Source organism: Oncorhynchus gorbuscha, linkage group LG24 (genome assembly GCF_021184085.1).
Source record: "Oncorhynchus gorbuscha isolate QuinsamMale2020 ecotype Even-year linkage group LG24, OgorEven_v1.0, whole genome shotgun sequence".
NCBI classification, from domain to species: domain Eukaryota; kingdom Metazoa; phylum Chordata; class Actinopteri; order Salmoniformes; family Salmonidae; genus Oncorhynchus; species Oncorhynchus gorbuscha.
In genome coordinates this window covers 39,428,582-39,451,355 of record NC_060196.1, presented here as the reverse complement: position 1 = coordinate 39,451,355, position 22,774 = coordinate 39,428,582, and the positions used below count along the sequence as shown (strand labels likewise).

The following is a 22,774-nucleotide window of genomic DNA, read 5'->3' as shown; positions in this document are numbered from 1 at the left end:
AACCCTCACAGTACTGTACAGTATGAGTGTTATACTATACATGTTGATGAGAACTAGAACCCTCACAGTACTGTACAGTATCAGTGATTATATTATACATGTTGATGATGTTTTTAAAATGTTTTTATTGCAGCCCTGGAATTTCAGGAATTCGTTTTTTGTTTCAACTTTTTATTTTTCACAAGTAAATTACTATATGCAAAGATATATGTAATGTAATATAGAAAAAATAAAGGCTATTGAAGCAGAATGCTGCATTTCTGATTCATTCTTGTTACATGTACTTCAGTACAGTCAATAAAGTGAAAAGGTGTTATTCTTATTCTATAATGATTTGAAAATCATTCAAACTTCAAAGAGAAAAAGTTAATCATTTAAGTAATGCTCCATGTTAGTGTTTTTTTTTAGGTCAGTGTGTTATGAGTGACAATGTATGCTTTCTGAGTGAGAATTGTTGCCAGTGTTCTGGTCGAACAAGCTTATTTTGAGACATGTATAAAGTGTTTTGGTTGTTTGGGTGAGTTTTGGAGGTGAGATGAACTGTTTGGCCAAGATGCATGTTGGTAATGCAGACTGTGTGAAGAGTTTGAAAAAAGTGGCTTCGGTATTGAGCGACGCTTGTTAACAATTGAAAAAAAAAACTGTAAGAGCTATCAATAAGAGCATGGCCATTGATTGATCAATTATTAGAATATCTGCAAAATGTACATCTAATTCAATATTGAAATAAATGCTTAATTAACTCAGGAACCACAACTGTGGAACCACCTCCCTTTGTATCCCTCATTTACTTCGCTGTTTCCGTTGTTTTGTCAGTTACATGTGCGTTGGTGTGTGATGCCACTGCAGGTAAGTATTCCTATATCAAACATCGGTTAACTGATTGGTTGGTTAATTGGGTGCGATAAAGACAAGTACACAATCCTCGCTGGATATAAACATTTACACACAAAACATCAGGAACAAAATAAATGAAATGTGTAGCGGCCATCTTTGTGAATTCTGAAAGTATGAGACAATAGTTGATTAATATAATGGTACATTATTTATTCATATAAACAATGAAGCTTTTGGGGAAACTACTGTATGGCTTAATCTTTAAGATTTAAAACTCCATTGATTTCTAAAAAGGTGAACAGCAGAATACATAACATCTCTCTGTAGACCCACTGTATATGCTATTGGTATTACGTAGGCCAGGATGCTTGGTGGTCATTGATCAACTAATGGTTAGTAATGTGGAACAATACTATAGCTGTTTGGTGTTGGTTTTTTCATGGCTGACTTGTTTGGACAGAATTGATATTAAATGTATTTCTTCTTTCAATTTGAAATCCATAAAATATATATCTTATTATTCACTTGTAGACCTCGAACAATTGTGTCCACTAGACCTGATATTAACTAAAAACTTTTTCAATTGTTAAACTAAATAATATCAAATGATCCATCACTACTTGAAACTCTGATATATTTATTTGGACATTGTTATTATTACTTTATTATTCTTTTTGGAACTTAATTAAGTAACATGTAGTGTGTTTTAAGATCTCATAAAGTTTAGCCAATCATATCTTAGCAAGACAATAACCTTAAGTGTGATCAAGCATATGTTTGTACTTAGTTAGTCCATCTACTTTGATTGTCCAATTAGAAAATATCGGTACCGCCTTCCCCTCTGCCATAAGGCTTATCCTGTGAACCATAATCAATACCATAATCAATATGGCTGAATGTCTGAAGATTAACATACGATAAGGTGGTTTGGCACATGGCGCCTCCCATTGAAATTCAACCTGTTGATCAAACTATACCAGAGTATCAGAGAATAAAACATTTGGTTTCTTTCTTATATTCTGACTCAAATAAGAAAGTAATATCCAATCAACACCAGAAGAATATAACTTCAGTATTCCATTTATTTCAACATTTGATAATTGTATATGATCTTGAACCATTGCACTTAGCTCCTCTAATATTATCATTGTAATACACTTGTGAAAGGGTTATAATCAGTCATTCAGGGGTATACAGGGGTTTCTAATGAGTTCTAGAAGTTTCTGATGTTTCACTGACCTACTAGTAAGCAAGTTGTTTTTAGCTGGGTTGTGTTGTCCATCATGGATTACAGTGTGGTGGTCTTCATTTTATGACAATGTTGGTAAAACTTAACCCTTGTAAATGAGCTATACTATTCTATCCTAGTCTGAAGTGAAGTCTAAGTTTTACTTTATTGCCAGTGAAAATGTTGGGAATACGTGGGATTCATGTTGATTGATGTGAATTGAAGACAGGTGTTCTGAGTTTGTGTGCGACATAAATCACTGAAATAGGCCTAAGCAAGCTAAACCCGATTATTCTGAGATTTGAACTCTAATGTGCACGATATTGTTCATCATCCAGATCTAAGTGTTAAATTGAATTGACTCACCGGGTGTTGACGAACCAAACCAAACTAAACTTCTCCGAGACTGTCCGCTACTACTTATTCATACTCTTATGCCAGAGAAATATTTGGGATGACTTTTCTTTGGGTATTTTGTACTGTCTTTGTTTGTTGTTTCATTTCTGCCAGCGGCACGGCACCATATGTCTATGACGAGGTGATGGTGGTTGGTGAGGCACATCAATCAAGGCTTTAATCTGCGAGAACATCACCATCTTGTTGCTGTCTGTCTGTTACACTCCTGGGATTTACAGAGTCAGATTAGAAATCTCACGTCGTCATAAAGCTCCTGCCACAGTCGGCTGGTAGGGCGCTGTGCGGTGGGGTGGAGCCGGGCGAGTACGTGCTAGGGGTTGTACTGTAGGGGTGGGCCCAAGGTCTCGGTATATAAGACTCATTCTACCAACATAGCCCCTACCTGCTCCGTACACCAGTTTCTTATCATATCCGTGTCAATCGTTTCATTATTTATCTGGAGTAATTTAACATAACGCTGAATTAATTAGGCTGAGCTCTGAGTTGATACGTAACTTTGTCTCCAGGCTTCTTTTCTTTTCTTTTTTTGGCCTTCGTCAGCCTTTTGTATGAGCCTACCTGCCTTCGGTGCAGAGTCGCTGGCCATCATGAACTACTGCATGCCTGACATGTATGAGATGCCTCATGGCGTGGGCGGTGGCTACCCGACGCAGGGCGGTGGGGAGTACTGCATGTATGGAGGTGATGGTCCCGGGGGGTACGGGCACTGTGAGCCCCAGCCCATGCACCAGATCCACCCTCCCTGCATGGAGCAGGCTTGGCCCCCCAGCCAGCCCTACGCCTGCTCCTACCCAGGACCCAACCCCGTGTTCAAAAGTGAATACTGCACCATGGAAGTGCCTCTCAGCCACTACAACCACCAGCCCGACTACTATTCTGAGGGGAAGCCTGACTTCTCCCACATGCAGTGGATGCAAGAGGTCAACAAGAAAGGTAGGGACTTGGGAGCAGTACTTCTGGCTCTAGAACCGGGAAGTACTAGGGATTATTGTGATGGCATGACAAACTGAAAGGTAGGGACTAACAAGGTGGCGTAATGGGGTGCCAACCTGACAGCTTGTGTTGGAATGCATGTGTAGAGACGTGCGACAGGTGCACCAATATGTCCTGTTGATGAAGGACAAAATCTGACCTGATATTGTTGGTATTTGATGTATGCTAATATAGTTTGTCTTGAACAGTGATTTATCTCATTGCAAACCGTTTCAGTGTTGAACCTTGCTCGTATGTGTTTATAAAATATCGTAGTGACTTTTGATACACTATAATCATAGTGATTCTGATACTACATGTTTATTAACACCTAAACACTGAGTACTGTGAGTTTCTGGGTTGATAAGTCAACCCATTAGGGACCGTTTGTAGTTAAGTACATTGAACTATGTATTCACTTTCAAACTAAGACCTCTTGAAGTTTAAAGGAAAATTCAGACCGCCAACATATTACAAGACCATGGACTTTGAAAAGACTTGTTGGCAAACTTCTGTATGGTCAATATGTCTCTGCATTTGATTGTCCCGAACAGTGTTCTTAGCGTCTATCATAATGGTTTGCAATTATATTCACGGGTGGGTATTAATTGTGTTGACAACCTGAGCTCCTTTGATCAGGCTTTAGTTTGGACTAGAGTAAATCCAAGTTGACCTAAGGTGTCATACCGTGCAAGAACTGACCCGGAGCCAGAGAACCTGTTGCATTTTGTGCTTTGTGTGTGTTGTGTGTGTGTGTGTGTGTGTGTGTGTGTGTGTGTGTGTGTGTGTGTGTGTGTGTGTGTGTGTGTGTGTGTGTGTGTGTGTGTGTGTGTGTGTGTGTGTGTGTGTGTGTGTGTGTGTGTGTGTGTGTGTGTATTGATTGCTGGTACAGGGAGCAAGACTACAGACAGGGTAACAGAAGGTTGGAGCTTGCTGGTTGATAGCTTGGCCCTGACTCCCCTCGACTCGTATTGATCATTTATTGACCTCTGGCCCCACCCTCCTCCTCTCCTCCTACCCCCCTCCCCTCCCGCAGTCTGACGGCCCCCAGTGCATGCCACCCTGCTTGTGTGTCCGGGCTGGATCACCTCTCTCAGTGGGCTAAGCCCCCAGCCTTGCCCTCACTGACCCTACCTTTTAAACTCTTGTTACCTCTGCTTCTTACCTTCTTAGTGCTACACACTTTAGGCCCTTTTGGAGAACTTTGTGTTGAAATTAATGATGTTAAACACATCTGGTGGAAATCACCTCTTTGTTTCTAAGTTGCTGTGTCTACAAAGATCATGTTCAGTGGTCTGCTTGTGGTCAGACAGGAGTAAATGAGTACTTTATTGTCCCACAGGGAAATCGGTCTGGTAACGATACAGGCATTCCTAGCATACATAATTGGTTGTTTCTGAATGCTGTTTGTATCCAACATAAGTATAGTTGTGTGCCTGTTAACGGATCGTCACTGGCCTATATGGGGCGGCAGGTAACCTAGTGGTTAGAGCATTGGGCCAGTGACCGAAAGGTTGCTGGATCGAATCCCTGGGGCTGACAAGGTAAAAATATGTTGTTCTACACCTGAGCGAGGCAGTTAACCCACTGTTCCCTGCGCCGTGAAGACGTGAATATCGATTTTGGCACTCCTCTGATTCAGAGGGGTTGGGTTAAATGTGGAAGACACATTTCAGTTGTACAACTTTCCCTATATGATGTGTTTACGTTTGATTTATTTCTGTCTTGTTAGGGTACATCCCCAGTTACCTGGACAAGGACGAGTTATGTGTAGTATGTGGGGATAAAGCTACAGGATATCACTATCGCTGTATCACCTGTGAAGGATGTAAGGTAATACCAACACTGGACATATGTATTAGTAACAGATGTAATAATAGCAACACTTAACTCTCTGACATGGTTTCAGCAGTATCCATCAAAAAGGAAAAATTCAATGAAATATAATTTTTTAGATCATTGTGTCCCGGAAATTCCCTTTCAAACATTTAATTGATCTTTTTTCCCAAAGGGTTTCTTCCGGCGAACGATCCAGAAGAACCTGAACCCGACGTACGCTTGTAAGTACGAGGCAAAGTGCGTCATCGATAAGGTGACCAGGAACCAGTGCCAGGAATGCCGCTTCAAGAAGTGCATCGCTGTCGGCATGGCAACAGACTGTAAGTAGTATTCTGCTTAGTTTAGTTCCCCAGAATACCTTTAGAGAGAATGTTCCTTCTTCTAGAGTGAGATGTAAAATACAATTATAATAATGTAGCGTTCATATTTAATTGAGAGGAGATTCACTACCACCACTATGGCAGCTGGGGAAAAACGGATTTAACAAATGAACTAACTAGTACTAGTTCTGATTGCTCTAAAAATGTGTCTCAATAAATATGCTCCAATCTACCTGAGAGATCTGTTAACTGAACTTGATAATCACGCTTGGCCTGCGAGGTGGCTCATCACGGAGAGCTGCTTAACCTACCTATTTCAGAGTACAGAGATGAGGAGAACGAATGTCATGACTCCTCATAACAGGAATAGACTGCCTCATTCATTACTCTTTACAAATACTCTTCTTCATTCTTGTTTTATTGTGCAATTTCTATCATGCTTTCTCTGTTTTTACTTCTGTTATCAGATTTGGATTATTATTTATCTATTGACAGATCATGTTTTTAATGATGGATTTTATCAGTGTAAATATCAGTGTAAATATCAGATGCAGAGTGCATATGTTTTGAATTGTATATTGTTTGTATTGTAAATTGTATGGAGCCATACTTCAGAACAATAGAACATTTAATTTCTTAAAATAGCAGTGGCAGTTCTTAAAATACTTAGACTTAGACTTGCTTCTTTGTGCGCTTGATCCCCTCCCTCTCAATCCCCTCGCCGTTCGTGACTCCTTGCTTCCTTCTTTGACCCTCTCTCGCCCTACCACTTCACCCTTCCCCCTAATCCCTAACACCTCCTCCTCCTCCACCCCCTCCCATCCTCTACACCTCCACCACTCCCTCCCATCCTCTACACCTCCACCTCTCCCTCCCATCCTCTACACCTCCACCTCTCCCTCCCATCCTCTACACCTCCACCTCTCCCTCCCATCCTCTACACCTCCACCACTCCCTCCCATCCTCTACACCTCCACCACTCCCTCCCATCCTCTACACCTCTACCACTCCCTCCCATCCTCTACACCTCCCCTCCCACCTCTCCCCACCGCTCCCATCCTCTACACCTCCACCACTCCCTCCCATCCTCTACACCTCTACCACTCCCTCCCATCCTCTACACCTCCACCTCTCCCTCCCATCCTCTACACCTCCACCTCTCCCACCTCTCCCTCCCATCCTCTACACCTCCACCGCTCCCTCCCATCCTCTACACCTCCACCGCTCCCTCCCATCCTCTACACCTCCACCTCTCCCTCCCATCCTCTACACCTCTACCACTCCCTCCCATCCTCTACACCTCCACCTCTCCCTCCCATCCTCTACACCTCCACCGCTCCCTCCCATCCTCTACACCTCCACCTCTCCCTCCCATCCTCTACACCTCCACCGCTCCCTCCCATCCTCTACATCTCCACCTCTCCCTCCCATCCTCTACACCTCCACCGCTCCCTCCCATCCTCTACACCTCCACCTCTCCCTCCCATCCTCTACACCTCCACCGCTCCCTCCCATCCTCTACACCTCCACCACTCCCTCCCATCCTCTACACCTCCACCGCTCCCTCCCATCCTCTACACCTCCACCTCTCCCTCCCATCCTCTACACCTCCACCGCTCCCTCCCATCCTCTACACCTCCACCGCTCCCTCCCATCCTCTACACCTCCACCTCTCCCTCCCATCCTCTACACCTCCACACCTCCACCTCTCCCTCCCATCCTCTACACCTCCACCTCTCCCTCCCATCCTCTACACCTCCACCTCTCCCTCCCATCCTCTACACCTCCACCTCTCCCTCCCATCCTCTACACCTCCACCTCTCCCTCCCATCCTCTCCCTCCACCTCCACCTCTCCCTCCCATCCTCTACACCTCCACCGCTCCCTCCCATCCTCTACACCTCCACCGCTCCCTCCCATCCTCTACACCTCCACCTCTCCCTCCCATCCTCTACACCTCCACCGCTCCCTCCCATCCTCTACACCTCCACCGCTCCCTCCCATCCTCTACACCTCCACCTCTCCCTCCCATCCTCTACACCTCCACCACTCCCTCCCAGTGGTGCTGGACGACAGCAAGCGGCTCGCCAAGCGGAAGTTGATCGAGGAGAACCGTGAGCGGCGGCGGAAGGATGAGCTCCAGAAGACGGTGTGGGACCGGCCTGAGCCGTCCCAGGAGGAGTGGGACCTGATCCGCATGGTCACCGAGGCCCACATGTCAACTAACGCCCAGGGCAACCACTGGAAACAGAAACGCAAGTTCTTGGTGAGACGTCTCCTCCGTGGCTGACAGCGTCTAACCAACCATCTCTGTTCTGTGAAACATTCCCAGTTCCCACAATCCCTCTCTTGTCCCCTTCCCTACCTCCCATCCCATCCCCAACCCACCACTGTTCCCAACGTTAATATGTCCATGTTTTTTGTATCTCCTTGTAGAATGGGGAGAATTAGCTGGACGCTGGAGAAAGTGTCTTCCTCAACGCAGCAGACATTAACTTAAAACGGAACAATCCATTCCTCTTGTTTTCTTCTTTCTCTCCCCTTTAAAGCAGTGTTCTTTAATAATCTAAACAAATACTAAAAATGAATAACTGTTTATTTCTATCTCTCTTGCTTCCTCTCTCTTTCTCTCTCTTCCTCTCTCTCGCTGTGTGTTGAGCAGTACTACCTTTATAATTTCACTCCTCACATTTTAACCAAATTATTTTATTTTCCATAAAGTCTAATGGTCCTCTGCAGATTGAAGTCTGTCTCAGTTTCTTTGACTCTATCCTGGAGTTTCCATGTAGAGATGACAAGGCCTGGACTATAGACTGTTGAGTAGGCCACATATACAGTATAGAATTGTAATTTATTTTAGGTATTTATTTTGGATCAGTAATAGTTCAAGATTTAGCTAAACAACACATTTTCATCTGTAGTCCCTGTGCAGACTTTATTAATATGTGGTATTATATTAGTATTATAGTATTACATTATACTATATTATCGTAATGTACAGTACCAATCAAAAGTTTGGACACACCTACTCATTCAAGGATTTTTCTTTATTTTTGCTATTTTCTACATCAAAACTATGAAATAACACATATGGAATCATGTAGTAACAAAAAAGGGTTAAACAAATCAAAATATATTTGGGATTTTAGAATCTTCAAAGTAGCCACCCTTTGCCTTGATGACAACTTTGCACACTCTTGGCATTCTCTCAACCAGCTTCACCTGGAATGTTTTTCCAACAGTCCTGAATGAGTTCCCACATATGGTGAGCACTTGTTGGCTGTTTTTCCTTCACTCTGTCGTCCAACTCATCCCAAACCATCTCAATTGGGTTGAGGTCGGGTGATTGTGGAGAATGAATAACTTGATCCCCTCCAACACTCTACCTGGCCAAATAGCCCTTACACAGCCTGGAGGTGTGTTTTGGGTCATTGACCTGTTGAAAAACAAATGATAGTCCCACTAAGCGCAAACAGATGGGATGATGTATCACTGCAGAATGATGTGGTAGCCATGCTGGTTAAGTGTGCCTTGAATTCTAAATAAATCACAGACCGTGTCACCAGTAAAGCACCATCACACCTCCTCCTCCATGCTTCACAGTGGGAACCACACATGCGGAGATCATCCGTTCACCTACTCTGCGTCTCACAAAGACACGGCGGTTAGAATCCAAAATCTCCAATTTTAACTCATCAGACCAAAGGACAGATTTCCACCGGTCTAATGTCCATTGTTCGTGTTTCTTGGCCCAACCAAGTCTCCTCTTATTATTCATGTCCTTTAGTAGTGGTTTCTCTGCAGCAATTCAACCATGAAGGCCTGATTCACAGTCTCCTCTGAGTTGAGATGTGTCTGTTACTTGAACTCTGTGAAGTATTTATTTGGGCTGCAGTCTGAGGTGCAGTTATTCTAACTTATCCTCTGCAGCAGAGGTAACTCTGGGTCTTCCTTCCCTGTGGCGGTCCTCATGAGAGCCAGTTTCATCATAGCTTGATGGTTTTTACGACAGCACTTGAAGAAACTTTCAAAGTTCTTGAAATTTTCCAGATTGACTGACCTTCATGTCTTAAAGTAATGATGGACTGACGTTACTCTTTGCTTATTTGAGCTGTTCTTGCCATAATATGGACTTGGTCTTTTACCAAATAGGGCTATCTTCTATATACCACCCCTACCTTGTCACAACACAACCTATTGGCTCAAACACATTAAAAAGGAAAGCAATTCCACAAATTAACTTTTAACAAGGCACACCTGTTAATTGAAATGCATTCCAAGTAACTACCTCATGAAGCTGGTTGAGAGAATGCCAACAGTGTGCAAAGCTGAAATCAAGGCAAGGGATGGCTACTTTGAAGAATCTCAAATATAAAATATATTTTGGTTTGTTTAACACTTTTTTGGTTGCTACATGATTCCATACGTGTTATTTCATAGTTTTGATGTTTTCGCTACTATTCTCCAATGTAGAAAATAGTAAAAATAATGAAAAACCCTTGAATGAGTAGGTGTTTCCAAACTTTTGAAGGGTACTGTATATCAGCTTTGATTAACTAATTTGTGAGTCTTGACATACAACCCCCCCCCAAAAAAAAGTTTACAAAAATGTTTTACCTGAATACCTATAATTAAATATATGTTTATAAGTATAACATAAATGCTTCAGCCTGAGCCTAAATCTTGTCATGGAAACTCCACTTTGCATTTTGTGTGCTACTCACCTGTTGTCTCTCTCTGCACTGACTTTTCTCTCGTCTACCTGTCCTCAGTTTAAACATGTTATTTGTTTTAGTTGGCTTGACACGGGTTCCTCATTGAAACGTTCTTCACAATCTCTGTTGATTGTCCAACAGGTCGAGGAAGCAATGCTACTTAATGAAATAACATGTAATTTATTCTATACTTCTGACCAGAGTGCAGTGGGGGTGAAGGAAACCAAGGTAAGAATTAGTAGACAAAATATAATACTGAGTTTAAATACTATCAAAACACTTCTCAAATCGCACCTGCTATAGCTAGCTATTATATTATAGGTGAGTGTTAAAATACAGTGGTTCATTCAAATTGGGGTTAGAAAAAAAGATGACATTTGTATCCTATTATTAGACATATCTACTATTCACACACTGTTTTTTGTATTGCATATTTTAAGTCATTTTGTGAATTCCTTACTAGGAACTAAATTATTCACTACCAAAACAGTGAAAAAGTTGCAATTAAGTAATTAATAAGGGAGAACCATGCACCATATTGATCATTTTTATTAGCCTTCTGTTACATATTAATTTGAGAAATGTAATACAAAATGTGCAAAATAGTGAAAACAAGATTTTTAAACTGATTTTCAAAACCTTTAAATGTAATCTAGAGACATATTTCACCATCAATGTCCGGCTCTGACCCATGGACAAGTTTCCCTGTATTCACAGACCAAGCTTCTCGCACATGTGGCTGCGTTTACACAGGCAGCCAAATTCTGCAATTTATTTCACTAATTGGTCTTTTGACCAATCAGATCAATTAACATTTGAGCTGCCTGTGCCGTACACACTTTGGCTCATTTGGACATGTAACTGTATAACCTTTGTGGCAGGGGGATTAGGCTGAGGACCTTGTCCACTGTATACCATATTGTAGCAACCTTAACTCAACACTTTAACCTCTTGGCGTAACAGTTAAGGTATTGGCTTGACAGTTGTTGGACCTTGGTTCGAGTCCCAGTTGGGCCTACCCCCCGAATTCACTACAATAGTATGTCCTTGATTTAAAGCGAGAAGAATTGGTTTCCTCCAATTAATTTGACTTCCAGGAAGAACAATTATCTATGTCTTTAATGTAGATTATCTTATCAGATGTTTTTTTCAATAAATGTAAATACATACAGTGGATTACCAATAAATGTAAATACATACAGTGGATTACCAATAAATGTAAATACATACAGTGGATTACCAATAAATGTAAATACATACAGTGGATTACCAATAAATGTAAATACATACAGTGGATTACCAATAAAGAGTCAGTTACCAAAACAATTATGTCAATACCAAAATGAACCAAATTGTTTCGGTTGTGGACGTTTCAGTTTTTAGTTATTATAGCTACTGTATATTTTGGACATATATTTTTGTCCCAAATACATACAATTTGTTGTATATTATATGTTTGGTATTGACACATCATGTGGCTATGATGGAGAGGGTTGCAATCCCATTTCCTGATTATAGTTGTAAGGATGTGGCTTAAGTCACATTCATTCTACAGTCTTTTAATGTGTGTTTCGGTAGTGACATACAAAGTGGGGAAATCATTTTTTAGAGAAAGATTTTTTACAATAAAGTAGCAGTATCTTTCAATTGAATAATAAAACAAATCAATATGTTCTATTGAAATAATAGTGTGAAAAATATTTCAAAAATAATGAAGCACTTTGTTTTCAAACATACATTTTAGGAGCCAGGGTGGGGACAGCCACCCCCCACTAGAAATGAGTATATCAACAAAGATGTTGAACTATATTAATTTAACAATATGTGTGTTATTGCCTTGGCATGAATTAGAATAGATCATGATGTTAATAAGTGTCCTAAGTTTGGAGACTTATCTGTTTTTTAAAATAGTTTTTTTGACTGGGGTCAGCTATTTGAACCACTTCTGTTGAATGATCCATATACACTACATTGCTAGAAGTATGTGGACACCCTTCAAATTAGTGGATTTGGCTATTTCAGCTAGACCCGTTGCTGACAGGTGTATAACATAGAGCACACCGCAATGCAATCTCCATAGACAAACATTGGCACTTGAATGGCCATACTGAAGAGCTCAGTGACTTTCAACGTGGCATCGTCATAGGATGCCACCTTTCCAACAAGTCAGTTCGTCAAACTTCTACCCTGCTAGAGCTGCCCCGGTCAACTGTAAGTGCTGTTATTGTGAAGTAGAAACGTCAAGGAGCAACAATGGCTCAGCCACGAAGTGGTAGGCCACACAAGCTCACAGAACAGGACCGCCGAGTGCTGACGAGGTCACTCACTACGAGTTCCAAACTGCTTCTGGAAGCAACGTCAGCACAAGAACTGTTCTTTGGGAGACAGGACTAATCGCCCAACATCAGTGCCAGACCTCACTAATGCTCTTGTGGCTGAATGGAAGCATGTCCCCGCAGCAATGTTCCAACATCTAATGAAAAGCCTTCCCAGAAGAGTGGAGGCTGTTATAACAGCAAAGGAGGGGGACCAACTCCATCCATATTAATGCCCTTGGTTTTGGAATGGGATGTTCAACGAGCAGGTGTCCACATACCTTTTGCCGTGTAGTCTAGCTTTAAGTGCATAAAGTATGTAGATAGTTCTCTGCTAGCTGTGACAGTTGAAAGGCATACAGGGGAGAAGGACTCTTAAAGGGATATTATTATTAATGATGAGTGTTTTATTATTTCATCAATATTTATATTGATTTGCAACCAAACCAACAGAAGCTGGGGGGTGCTGTACACAGTGCTTTGTCCTCTGCTACTCAACTCAACTCAATCTGGGCTCTTTGCTTATGCGCTCCCTCTACTCTATCACTCTTACGTCACTTCTGGTCAGAAGGAAAGTAGTTCAATATGTTATAAAAATAATAATACCGTATCAGTGGATAACCCTAGTCAATGACACTGCCAACTGAGGATGAGAAAATGAATGGCTTGCACTTTGCACTTGCTTGAAAATCCCCTCCTGTTTAAGTTTCCCTCAAACTTTCCTGAGAATCCCCTCCTGTTTAAGTTTCCCTCAAACTTTCCTGAGAATCCCCTCCTGTTTAAGTTTCCCTCAAGCTTTCCTGAGAATCCCCTCCTGTTTAAGTTTCCCTCAAACTTTCCTGCGAATCCCCTCCTGTTTAAGTTTCCCTCAAACTTTCCTGAGAATCCCCTCCTGTTTAAGTTTCCCTCAAACTTTCCTGAGAATCCCCTCCTGTTTAAGTTTCCCTCAAACTTTCCTGAGAATCCCCTCCTGTTTAAGTTTCCCTCAAACTTTCCTGAGAATCCCCTCCTGTTTAAGTTTCCCTCAAACTTTCCTGCGAATCCCCTCCTGTTTAAGTTTCCCTCAAACTTTCCTGAGAATCCCCTCCTGTTTAAGTTTCCCTCAAACTTTCCTGAGAATCCCCTCCTGTTTAAGTTTCCCTCAAACTTTCCTGAGAATCCCCTCCTGTTTAAGTTTCCCTCAAACTTTCCTCCTTTTCCCTCCTGAACAACGGTCACAGTGGAAACGCTGTCCACTTTGTATTCATGCCGTGCTGTTTTCCTCGTTGACCTGTCATGAGAGGAGAAAGAGGAGACCGTGTTGTGTTTTCTGATCTTTCTAGCTGCATCTGAATTGAACCCTCCTCCCTAGATAGCACACTACTTTTAACCAGTGCCCTATGCTCGAAAGTACTGCACTATATAGGGTGCACCCTATTTCAGTTGCACCCTGTGTCTTAAAGTCTTTTAGTAGTCTGTCCCTGTTGGACATACTTACATGCACTGAGCCGTGTCCTCCCTCCACCTCTTGTCGTTTCAGCCTGAGGACATTGGTCAAGCACCGGTCATAAATGCACCTGAAGGGAGCAAAGTGGACATTGAAGCCTTCAGTCAGTTTACAAAAATTATCACCCCCGCCATTACCCGAGTGGTGGATTTTGCCAAAAAGCTGCCTATGTTCTGTGAGGTATGTAAGCAAAGCTTTTTCCTTTATTGAAACTCAAATGTAAAATGTCAATATTATCAATGTTTATTGGGGATGTGTGTTTTATATTTGTGTTCTCTTTTCTTATGATTGATTGCCTGCTTATCATAGAGAATGTCAATAAATATATTGGTTCTAAAACACTATAACTTAAACGGAAACAAACTCAAGTTTATAACTCAACATGAGCAATTTTACTCAAATAGAAACTAAAATGAGAGAACATTTTAAATGTCAAATTAATTCACTATTTAGTTTATAGTTAAATAGAAATTGTGTCAATTATGTTTTGGCTTAGTGCTCTATTTCTACTTGTCTTTCATATTAAAAAATGATGAAATACCTTAAAAACTCACTAATACTAAAACTGAAATAGAAATGGTCTCAACATGTAAACTAAACTAAATCAACATTATTAATCATATTTTAAACTAAACTGAAATTCAAATTAATTTCAAAAATAGCAAAGGAAAAAAGCATTTAGTATGGGATGTACAGAGTTGAGTTTGTTATAAATGTTAACACTACTAATATATGTCAACATAAATGTTCTAATATCATTTCTGGACTTTTGACCTCTCCTGCACATGCTCCTTTTAATTCTTACAATCACATCAGTCGTTCATCGTTCGTGTGCAAATAAATCAATAAAAAATCAATAACAATGTTTGCTTTCTGTGTTTCTCTCTCCTCCCAGCTGCCTTGTGAAGACCAGATTATCCTATTGAAAGGCTGCTGCATGGAGATCATGTCTTTACGGGCGGCCGTTCGCTATGACCCCGAGAGCGAGACGCTGACACTTAACGGGGAGATGGCCGTGACCCGCGGCCAGCTGAAGAACGGAGGCCTGGGTGTAGTGTCGGATGCCATCTTTGATTTGGGCGTGTCGCTGTCGTCGTTCCACCTGGACGACTCTGAGGTCGCTCTGCTACAGGCCGTCATCCTCCTGTCCTCCGGTGAGAGAAAGATACATGCTTGCCGACCCACACACACACCTGTTGCGTTACCACACACACACCTGTTGCGTTACCACACACACACACCTGTTGCGTTACCACACACACACCTGTTGCGTTACCACACACACACCTGTTGCGTTACCACACTACCAGACATCCGGCCCCTTGTTTTTGCTAGACACAGGCTTATGGGTTTTGTCACCTTCCAAAAGCGTTTTAAAGGGCAAGGGGGTCATGGCCATTGAAACTGAGGGGCCACAGTCCAGCAGCAGTTTTACCCACTTGTAAGCTGACAATATAGAAGATATCTCTTTTTTTACGGATAGTTATTTCAAAGATATCCTTTAAAAGGTGCCCCTTTTATAAAAACTGGGTGAATTTGAACGTAACTATTAGTCTTCCAAAACCTTCAAAGGAGTGTTCTTTAATATTCTATATCGTGTTGTTGTTCATTTTAATTTGGTATGACCTGCCATTTCAATGTTGAACAAGTTGGCATGATGACAAGTACATTAAAAGTAGATTAGGTAGGAAGTAGAATACATTGTAGGTGAGACAGAAAGAGAGCGGCAGGCCCCTGAGTTCAAACAGATAGAGGATTGGTCGAACAACACGCCATATTAACCCCTGTCCCGTGTGTATGTAATTCTAGACATTTTTACATTAACGGTGTCCTGTCTCAGACTTGTCATTAAATGTGAAGACTGTTATTTTATCAAATCGATTCTCTATATGTAATTATTGTTACGTGATTAAACTAATCATGTAAACTTTATTTAACGAGGAAGTCGGGGCACCACCGAAAATGTTCAGATTACAAAGTTATAATTTTCCGAATATAACTCTTCAGATATTTTAATATCTGATCGGTCTTTAATTAATGAATTATTACCTCATCAGTTCTCATTCCAAATGTCGTAAAATTATTGGCTATCTGCACGAACCTAGCCTTTACTATGAATCACCCATACACCAATTGCCTCAATTATTTATTTACTAACTATTTAAACAATTAAAAAATATACAATACATAATAACATTATACAGGAAATACCGCCCCTAGTGGACTAAACAAAAACAGTTTGGTTATATCACAATAGATTCAAAGAAAAGAGAAGGGGTTTTGGAGGGAAGACTAAGGAACATGGGTATCTATCGGACCTGGGAAGCTATTCTCACATAAATACATATGCCACATATGCCAACGATCGCTCATTCGGAAAAGCAATGCATTGTATTTACGTGAAGCTTGCTTCGATAGTTGAGCTGATGATGTGAGGCTGGTTTGCCCAGTTGAGGTCGCCATTGACCTTTGTAGATTCTTCCCGGGTCGTCGGGTAAGAGGTTCACGTGGTCTGAGAGGTTCATCTCAATCTGGAGATGCTTCCTCGTCAGTCAGTATTTTCGTACTAGATTTGCACATATGTTCAGCTGCAGTCTGATATATGCTAGTTTAGTATGCACTTCTTTGTTAGGTGATCAATAGTTCAGATTTCATACCATTTCACGTATGGAGCAAGCTCCCACATTTCCTGGTCTGTAGATTTGAAATTAGAATTAGCCCTTTTAAACGTGAGGACAAGTCCTCAAGGAATTTGGAACTGAGTTGACTTTTCGTCACAGAGGCTTTTATTCAAAAGTGGAAAAGGGGTTGGTTCATCATTTCCAACCAATGTCTATTAATTTTGGCGTGGCTACTGACTTAGTTAAACTTTACAATGAAGGCCAATTCTCTCATTTTAAAGGTTAACATCATATTACATCACAAACATGTAATATCACAAACATGAAACAAAATGGACCAGGTCATATCTGGCTTCTCCACCGACTGCTTACACATTCTCCAAAATAGGAAAATTCTCAAATTCTGAGATGTAGTAGAATTTGGCGGGAGAGGTTCCTTTGCTCTACTGTGACCCTCTCTCTCCCATACAGCATAGTCAGGGAGACAAGTCTCTAAAAGGAAACTACGACTGGTTGTAAAGCAGTAAAAGTGCCCCTCCCCTTAACAAGAGAGGGGGGGTTGTTCACATCTCTGCTAGCCAATTCACTGAAAGGGCTAGTGTCATGACAACGGTATATCATGAAACTTACATTACACATCTATGAACACACATGGATGTGCTTATAGATGTGTATTCTTTATGATATACACTTCAAGTGTACACAATAAATGTATATGTATAATATATACAATTAGTGTACAAAACATTAGGAACACCTGCACTTTCCATGAGATACTGTAGACTGAAAAGGTGAACCCAGTTGTAGGTTAAAGAAGGATTTTTAAGCCTTGAGATGATTGAAACATGCATTGTGCATGTGTGCCATTCAGAGGATGAATGGGCAAGACAAAATATTTACAGTGCATTCGGAAAGTATTCAGACTCTTGACTTTTTGCACATTTTGTTACGTTACAGCCTTATTCTAAAATGTATGAAAAAATGTTGTTGTTTTTTCATCAATCTACACACAATTCCCCATAATGTCAATGTGAAAACTGTTTTTTTGATTTTCTTTGTAAATGTATATTTTAAAAAATAAAACAGAAATACCTTATTTTACATAAGTATTCACACCCTTTGCTATGAGACTCGAAATTGAGCTCAGGTGAATCCTGTTTCCATTGATCATCCTTGAGATGTTTCTACAACTTGATTGGAGTCCACCTGTGGTAAATTCAATTGAATGGACATGATTTGGAAAGGCACACACCTGTCTATATAAGGTCACACAGTTGACAGTGCATGTTAGAGCAAAAACCAAGCCATGAGGTCAAAGGAATTGTCCGTAGAGCTTGGAGACAGGATTGTGTCAAGGCACAGATATGAGGAAGGGTACCAAAAAAAATCAGCAGAATTGAAGGTCCCCAAGAATACAGTGGAACCACCAAGACAATACCTAGAGCTGGCCGCCCAGCCAAACTGAGCAATCGGGGGAGAAGGGCCTTGGTCAGGGAGGTGACCAAGAACCCGATGGTCAATCTGACAGAGCTCCAGAGTTCCTCTGTGGAGATGGGAGAACCTTCCAGAAGGACAACTATCTCTGCAGAGTTTGTCAAGAACTGCAACGCTGGTGGGTTTTTTAAGCTCAACAGTTTCCCCTGTGTATCAAGAATGGTCCACCACCCAAAGGACATCCAACCAACTTGACACAACTGTGGGAAGTGTTGGAGTCAACATTGGCCAGCATCTTTTGGATCGCTTGTCTCAACTTGTCCAGTAGAGTCAATGCCCGACGAATTGAGGCTGTTCTGGGGGAAAAAAAGGGGAGCAACTCTGTAGTTCCTGTGGCTTTACCCCCCCCCCCCCCTGTGAGACCTGCAGCAAAACAGTCAGTAAGCAATGAAACAGTCGGTAAAGCCAGTAAGTCAGTGTGTGCCGGCCTGTTTTCATGTGTGATTAACCACAGTCAGTCACACGTCAATACTGCTGTTAACTTCCACCAGAGGTCTGTTTAAAGCCATTAGGCCAATCTTTCACGTAGTGATTATAAGGGATTACAGAGCCCACCCTAGGAAAGGAAACCATCTAATGATGAGACTACAATGGCCGTCCGGGGGGTTTGACGTTCAAAATCAATAACTTTGTGCAGGGTCCACACATCTCCCTCCCTCCATCTCTAAGATGATGCCACTCTGTTCTGTGAAGCCATCGATCTCCTATTATATCCACATGCACAGATCGTCTGCTTTGACTTTTAGAGTTGTGAAATCAATGGCAAACGTGAGCCAATCTGGTATTTGTTTGAATAATTCTGTAGCATACTTACTCAAAACTCAATACTTGTATTAATCGGTTGTTCTGTAAATCTATCACACATGCAACCCCTGGAGTGACTTAGTAGTGCTAATGAAACAAGCCAGTGACCGATTACAGGATATCCAATTAATACAAGTGTTGAGTTATAGTCTCTATCTCCAGTGAGATTGTGTTTGTAGATTTGGGTTGAATTAGTATAGAATTGTTCTATCTATGTGACAGTAGTAATATACAGTACAGTATGAAACTCATCCATATTCATCCTTTTCTCCTTTCTGTCTATCTCTCCCTCCCCAGACCGTCCGGGGCTGACCAGCGTGGAGCGTATTGAGCGCTGCCAGGAGGAGTTCCTTCTGGCCTTTGAACATTACATCAACTACCGCAAACACAAGGTGGCGCAATTCTGGCCCAAGCTGCTGATGAAGGTGACGGACCTGCGGATGATCGGGGCGTGCCACGCCTCCCGCTTCCTGCATATGAAGGTGGAGTGCCCCAACGAACTCTTCCCCCCACTCTTCCTGGAGGTTTTTGAGGATTGACGGACAGACGGGCCCACACACCCTGCCGAGGTGTGTGTCAGAGTGTGTGTGTGCGTGGGCGCCTGGCCGGGGCTACGACAGTGGGCCTCAGAGTGGCTCTAGGCGTCTTGGGACACGTTGTTGGAACTCTCATTAGCACTACTGAGTCACTTCATTCCATACCTTAGGTGTAGCCTAGCTTCTCAGCCTAGTTCTTATGGATGGAACCATCCCTTATGATGCGGGTACATGTGAATAGCATTTTCTTTTGGTTTTTCTTTTGTAAATGTTTCACTTCTCAGTTACTTCTCTAGAAGTTTTTGTTGTGTTAATTGTACAGTCTAATTTCTGTCGTCGACGGTGCTCGTTCAGTCAGTCATACAAACCATGCAACGTGTAGTGTTTCATTTTAGTCCATTTTAATACCGAATGCTGACTCCACCAACACTGAGAAGGTCAGTGACAGACAGCAGAAGCCAGCTAACCAGCATTATTCCCTTCCATTTCGCATTCTATTCCTACGATACTTCTCCAGTCAACGGATGTGGAGTAGCTTTCATACAGGTGTCCTTCTGATGCTGGTGTTCTGTGAGAGCTACAGTTGAAGTCGGAAGTTTACATACACTTAGGTTGGAGTCATTAAAACTCATTTTTCAACCACTCCACAAAGTTCTTGTTAAAAAACTATAGTTCTGGCAAGTCGGTTAGGACATCTACTTTGTGCATGACACAAGTCATTTTTCCAGCAATTGTTTACAGACAGATTATTTCACTTATAATTCACTGTATCACAATTCCAGTGGGTCAGAAGTTTACATACACTATATTGACTGTGACTTTAAACAGCTTGGAAAATTCTAGAAAATTATGTCATGGCTTTATAAGCTTCTGATAGGCTAATTGACATCATTTCAATTGGAGGTGTACCTGTGGATGTATAAACTCAATGCCTCTTTGCTTGACATCATTGGAAAATCCAAAGATATCAGCCAAGACCTCAGGAAAAAATGGTGGACCTCCACAAGTCTGGTTCATCCTTGGGAGCAATTTCCAAAACCCTGAAAGTACCAGGTTCATCTGTACAAACAATAGTAGGCAAGTATAAACACCATGGGACCACGCAGCCGTCATACTGCTCAGGAAGGAGACGCGTTCTGTCTCCTAGAGATGAACGTACTTTGGTGCGAAAAGTGCAAATCAATCCCAGAACAACAGCAAAGGACCTTGTGAAGATGCTGGAGGAAACAGGTACAAAAGTATCTATATCCACAGTAAACGAGTCCTATATCGACATAACCTGAAAGGCCGCTCAGCAAGGAAGCTGAAACCGGCATAAAAAATTGTGGTTTGCAGCTGCACATGGGGACAAACATCATACTTTTTGGAGAAATGTCCTCTGGTCTGATGAATCAAAAATTGAACTGTTTGGCCGTAATTATCATTGTTATGTTTGGAGGAAAAAGGCAGAGGCTTGCAAGCTGAAGAACACCATCCCAACCTTGAAGCACGGGGGTGGCAGTATCATGTTGTGGGGGTGCTTTGCTGCAGGAGGGACTGGTGCACTTCACAAAATGGCATCATGAGGGAGGAAAATTACGTGGATATATTGAAGCAACATCTCAAGACATCAGTCAGGAGGTTCAAGCTTGGTCGCAAATGGGTCTTCCAAATGGACAATGACCCCAAGCATACATCCAAAGTTTTGGCAAAATGGCTTAAGGACAACAAAGTCAAGGTATTGGAGTGGCCATCACAAAGTCCTGACCTCAATCCTTTAGAAAATTTGTAGGCAGAACTGAAAAGGCATGTGCGAGCAAGGAGGCCTACAAACCTGACTCAGTTACACAGCTCTGTCAGGAGGAATGGGACAAAATTCACCCAACTTATTGTGGGAAGCGTGTGGAAGGCTACCCAAAATGTTTGACCCAAGTTAAAAAATGTCAAGGCAATGCTACCAAATACTAATTGAGTGTATGTAAACTTCTGACCCACTGGGAATGTGATGAAAGAAATAAAAGCTGAAATAAATAATTCTCTCTACTATTATTCTGACATTTCAGATTCTTAAAATAAAGTGGTGATCCTAACTGACTTAAAACAGGGAATTGTTACTAGGATTAAATGTCAGGAATTGTGAAAAACCGAGTTTAAATGTATTTGGCTAAGGTGTATGTATATTTACAACTTCAACTGTATATCTATACCTGCTCAGTGCTGCCATCCTGCAACATTAAAATACCCTCTGACTGTACTCACATCCTTCACGCCATAGAAATATAAATAGTAGAACAGGCATTCCCATTCAAGTAGATGTTCTGTAATGGGATGGGTGGACCTGCAGCTATTCTTATTCTAATTATATTTCTATGATTCCCACCACAAGCTCCCACATGAGTAGACCCGGTCACATTTCTAACAATGGAAAGGCACAACACTATACAACTCGTCCACAGAGAAACAGCTATCTAAAAGACGTCTTGTTTCTCCTCTTCTGTCTTAAACCTAAACGATCAGGACAGATATAAAAGCACAATTTGACATGAAGTCAGCAAAAAGACTGAAGCCGTTCTATAACTATCTATTTTTTGAATGGTGCTACTCATGTAGTGCCAAAAAAATAGCTAATTCATTCAACTGTATTGGATCGTTTCCCATGAACCAGGATACATGTTCTAACCTGACCTGATTGTCTATCAGTGACTTCTTTTAGAGCATTCTTCTAGAACATGCTTCCGGCTCTCATTCAAGCTGTAGAGTGTAGACTCGCATCATGAAACAGAACGTTATTGAAATAGTGTAGCTCCTGAGCTGCAGACGGACAGACCAGATGGACAGACCAGACAGACACTGTGAGCTGTGATGCAGGCAGAACCTCCTCCTGATGTCTCACAAGACCCCACGGGAACTAAAGACTCATTGATGTTCATGCGTTATATTATATTCTCAACATGAGAGTTACTGTATGTGATGATGGTGATGATGCTCCCTCCTATAAGGACTGGTGGGTTCTATGATACTTGCTTATTGGCTGATTCATGCCTGTATGAATGACATGTGGGTGGAGTCTGGGGGTCAAACCCTTCCTATGTTGACCACAGAGGAGAGAATTGCTGCCACTCGGGGTGTAACGGTACACGTATCGAATCGGTACAGGGGGCACGGTTCGGTCCGCATATATTAAAACAATGAAACACTAGGCCGATAGGCAA

General features: G+C 41.7%; 1 protein-coding gene across 6 annotated transcripts in view; it reads left to right on the top strand.

Annotated features, from left to right (window-relative positions):
- Positions 1–20,283, top strand: part of LOC124012304 (thyroid hormone receptor beta) — a 157,268-nt gene extending 136,985 nt beyond the window's left edge. For 4 of the 6 annotated variants that reach the window (XM_046325776.1, XM_046325779.1, XM_046325777.1 and 1 more), the window contains exons 6-12: positions 5,187–5,287; positions 5,466–5,613; positions 7,673–7,878; positions 10,469–10,555; positions 14,162–14,308; positions 15,024–15,282; positions 19,345–20,283. In XM_046325776.1, the coding sequence (XP_046181732.1) occupies positions 5,187–5,287; positions 5,466–5,613; positions 7,673–7,878; positions 10,469–10,555; positions 14,162–14,308; positions 15,024–15,282; positions 19,345–19,586 (1,190 nt within the window). In that variant the 3' untranslated portion in view covers positions 19,587–20,283. The remainder of the gene's footprint in view (positions 1–5,186; positions 5,288–5,465; positions 5,614–7,672; positions 7,879–10,468; positions 10,556–14,161; positions 14,309–15,023; positions 15,283–19,344) is intronic. The other 2 variants (XM_046325780.1, XM_046325781.1) reach the window with 2 other exon arrangements.
- The last annotated feature ends 2,491 nt before the right edge of the window (positions 20,284–22,774 follow it).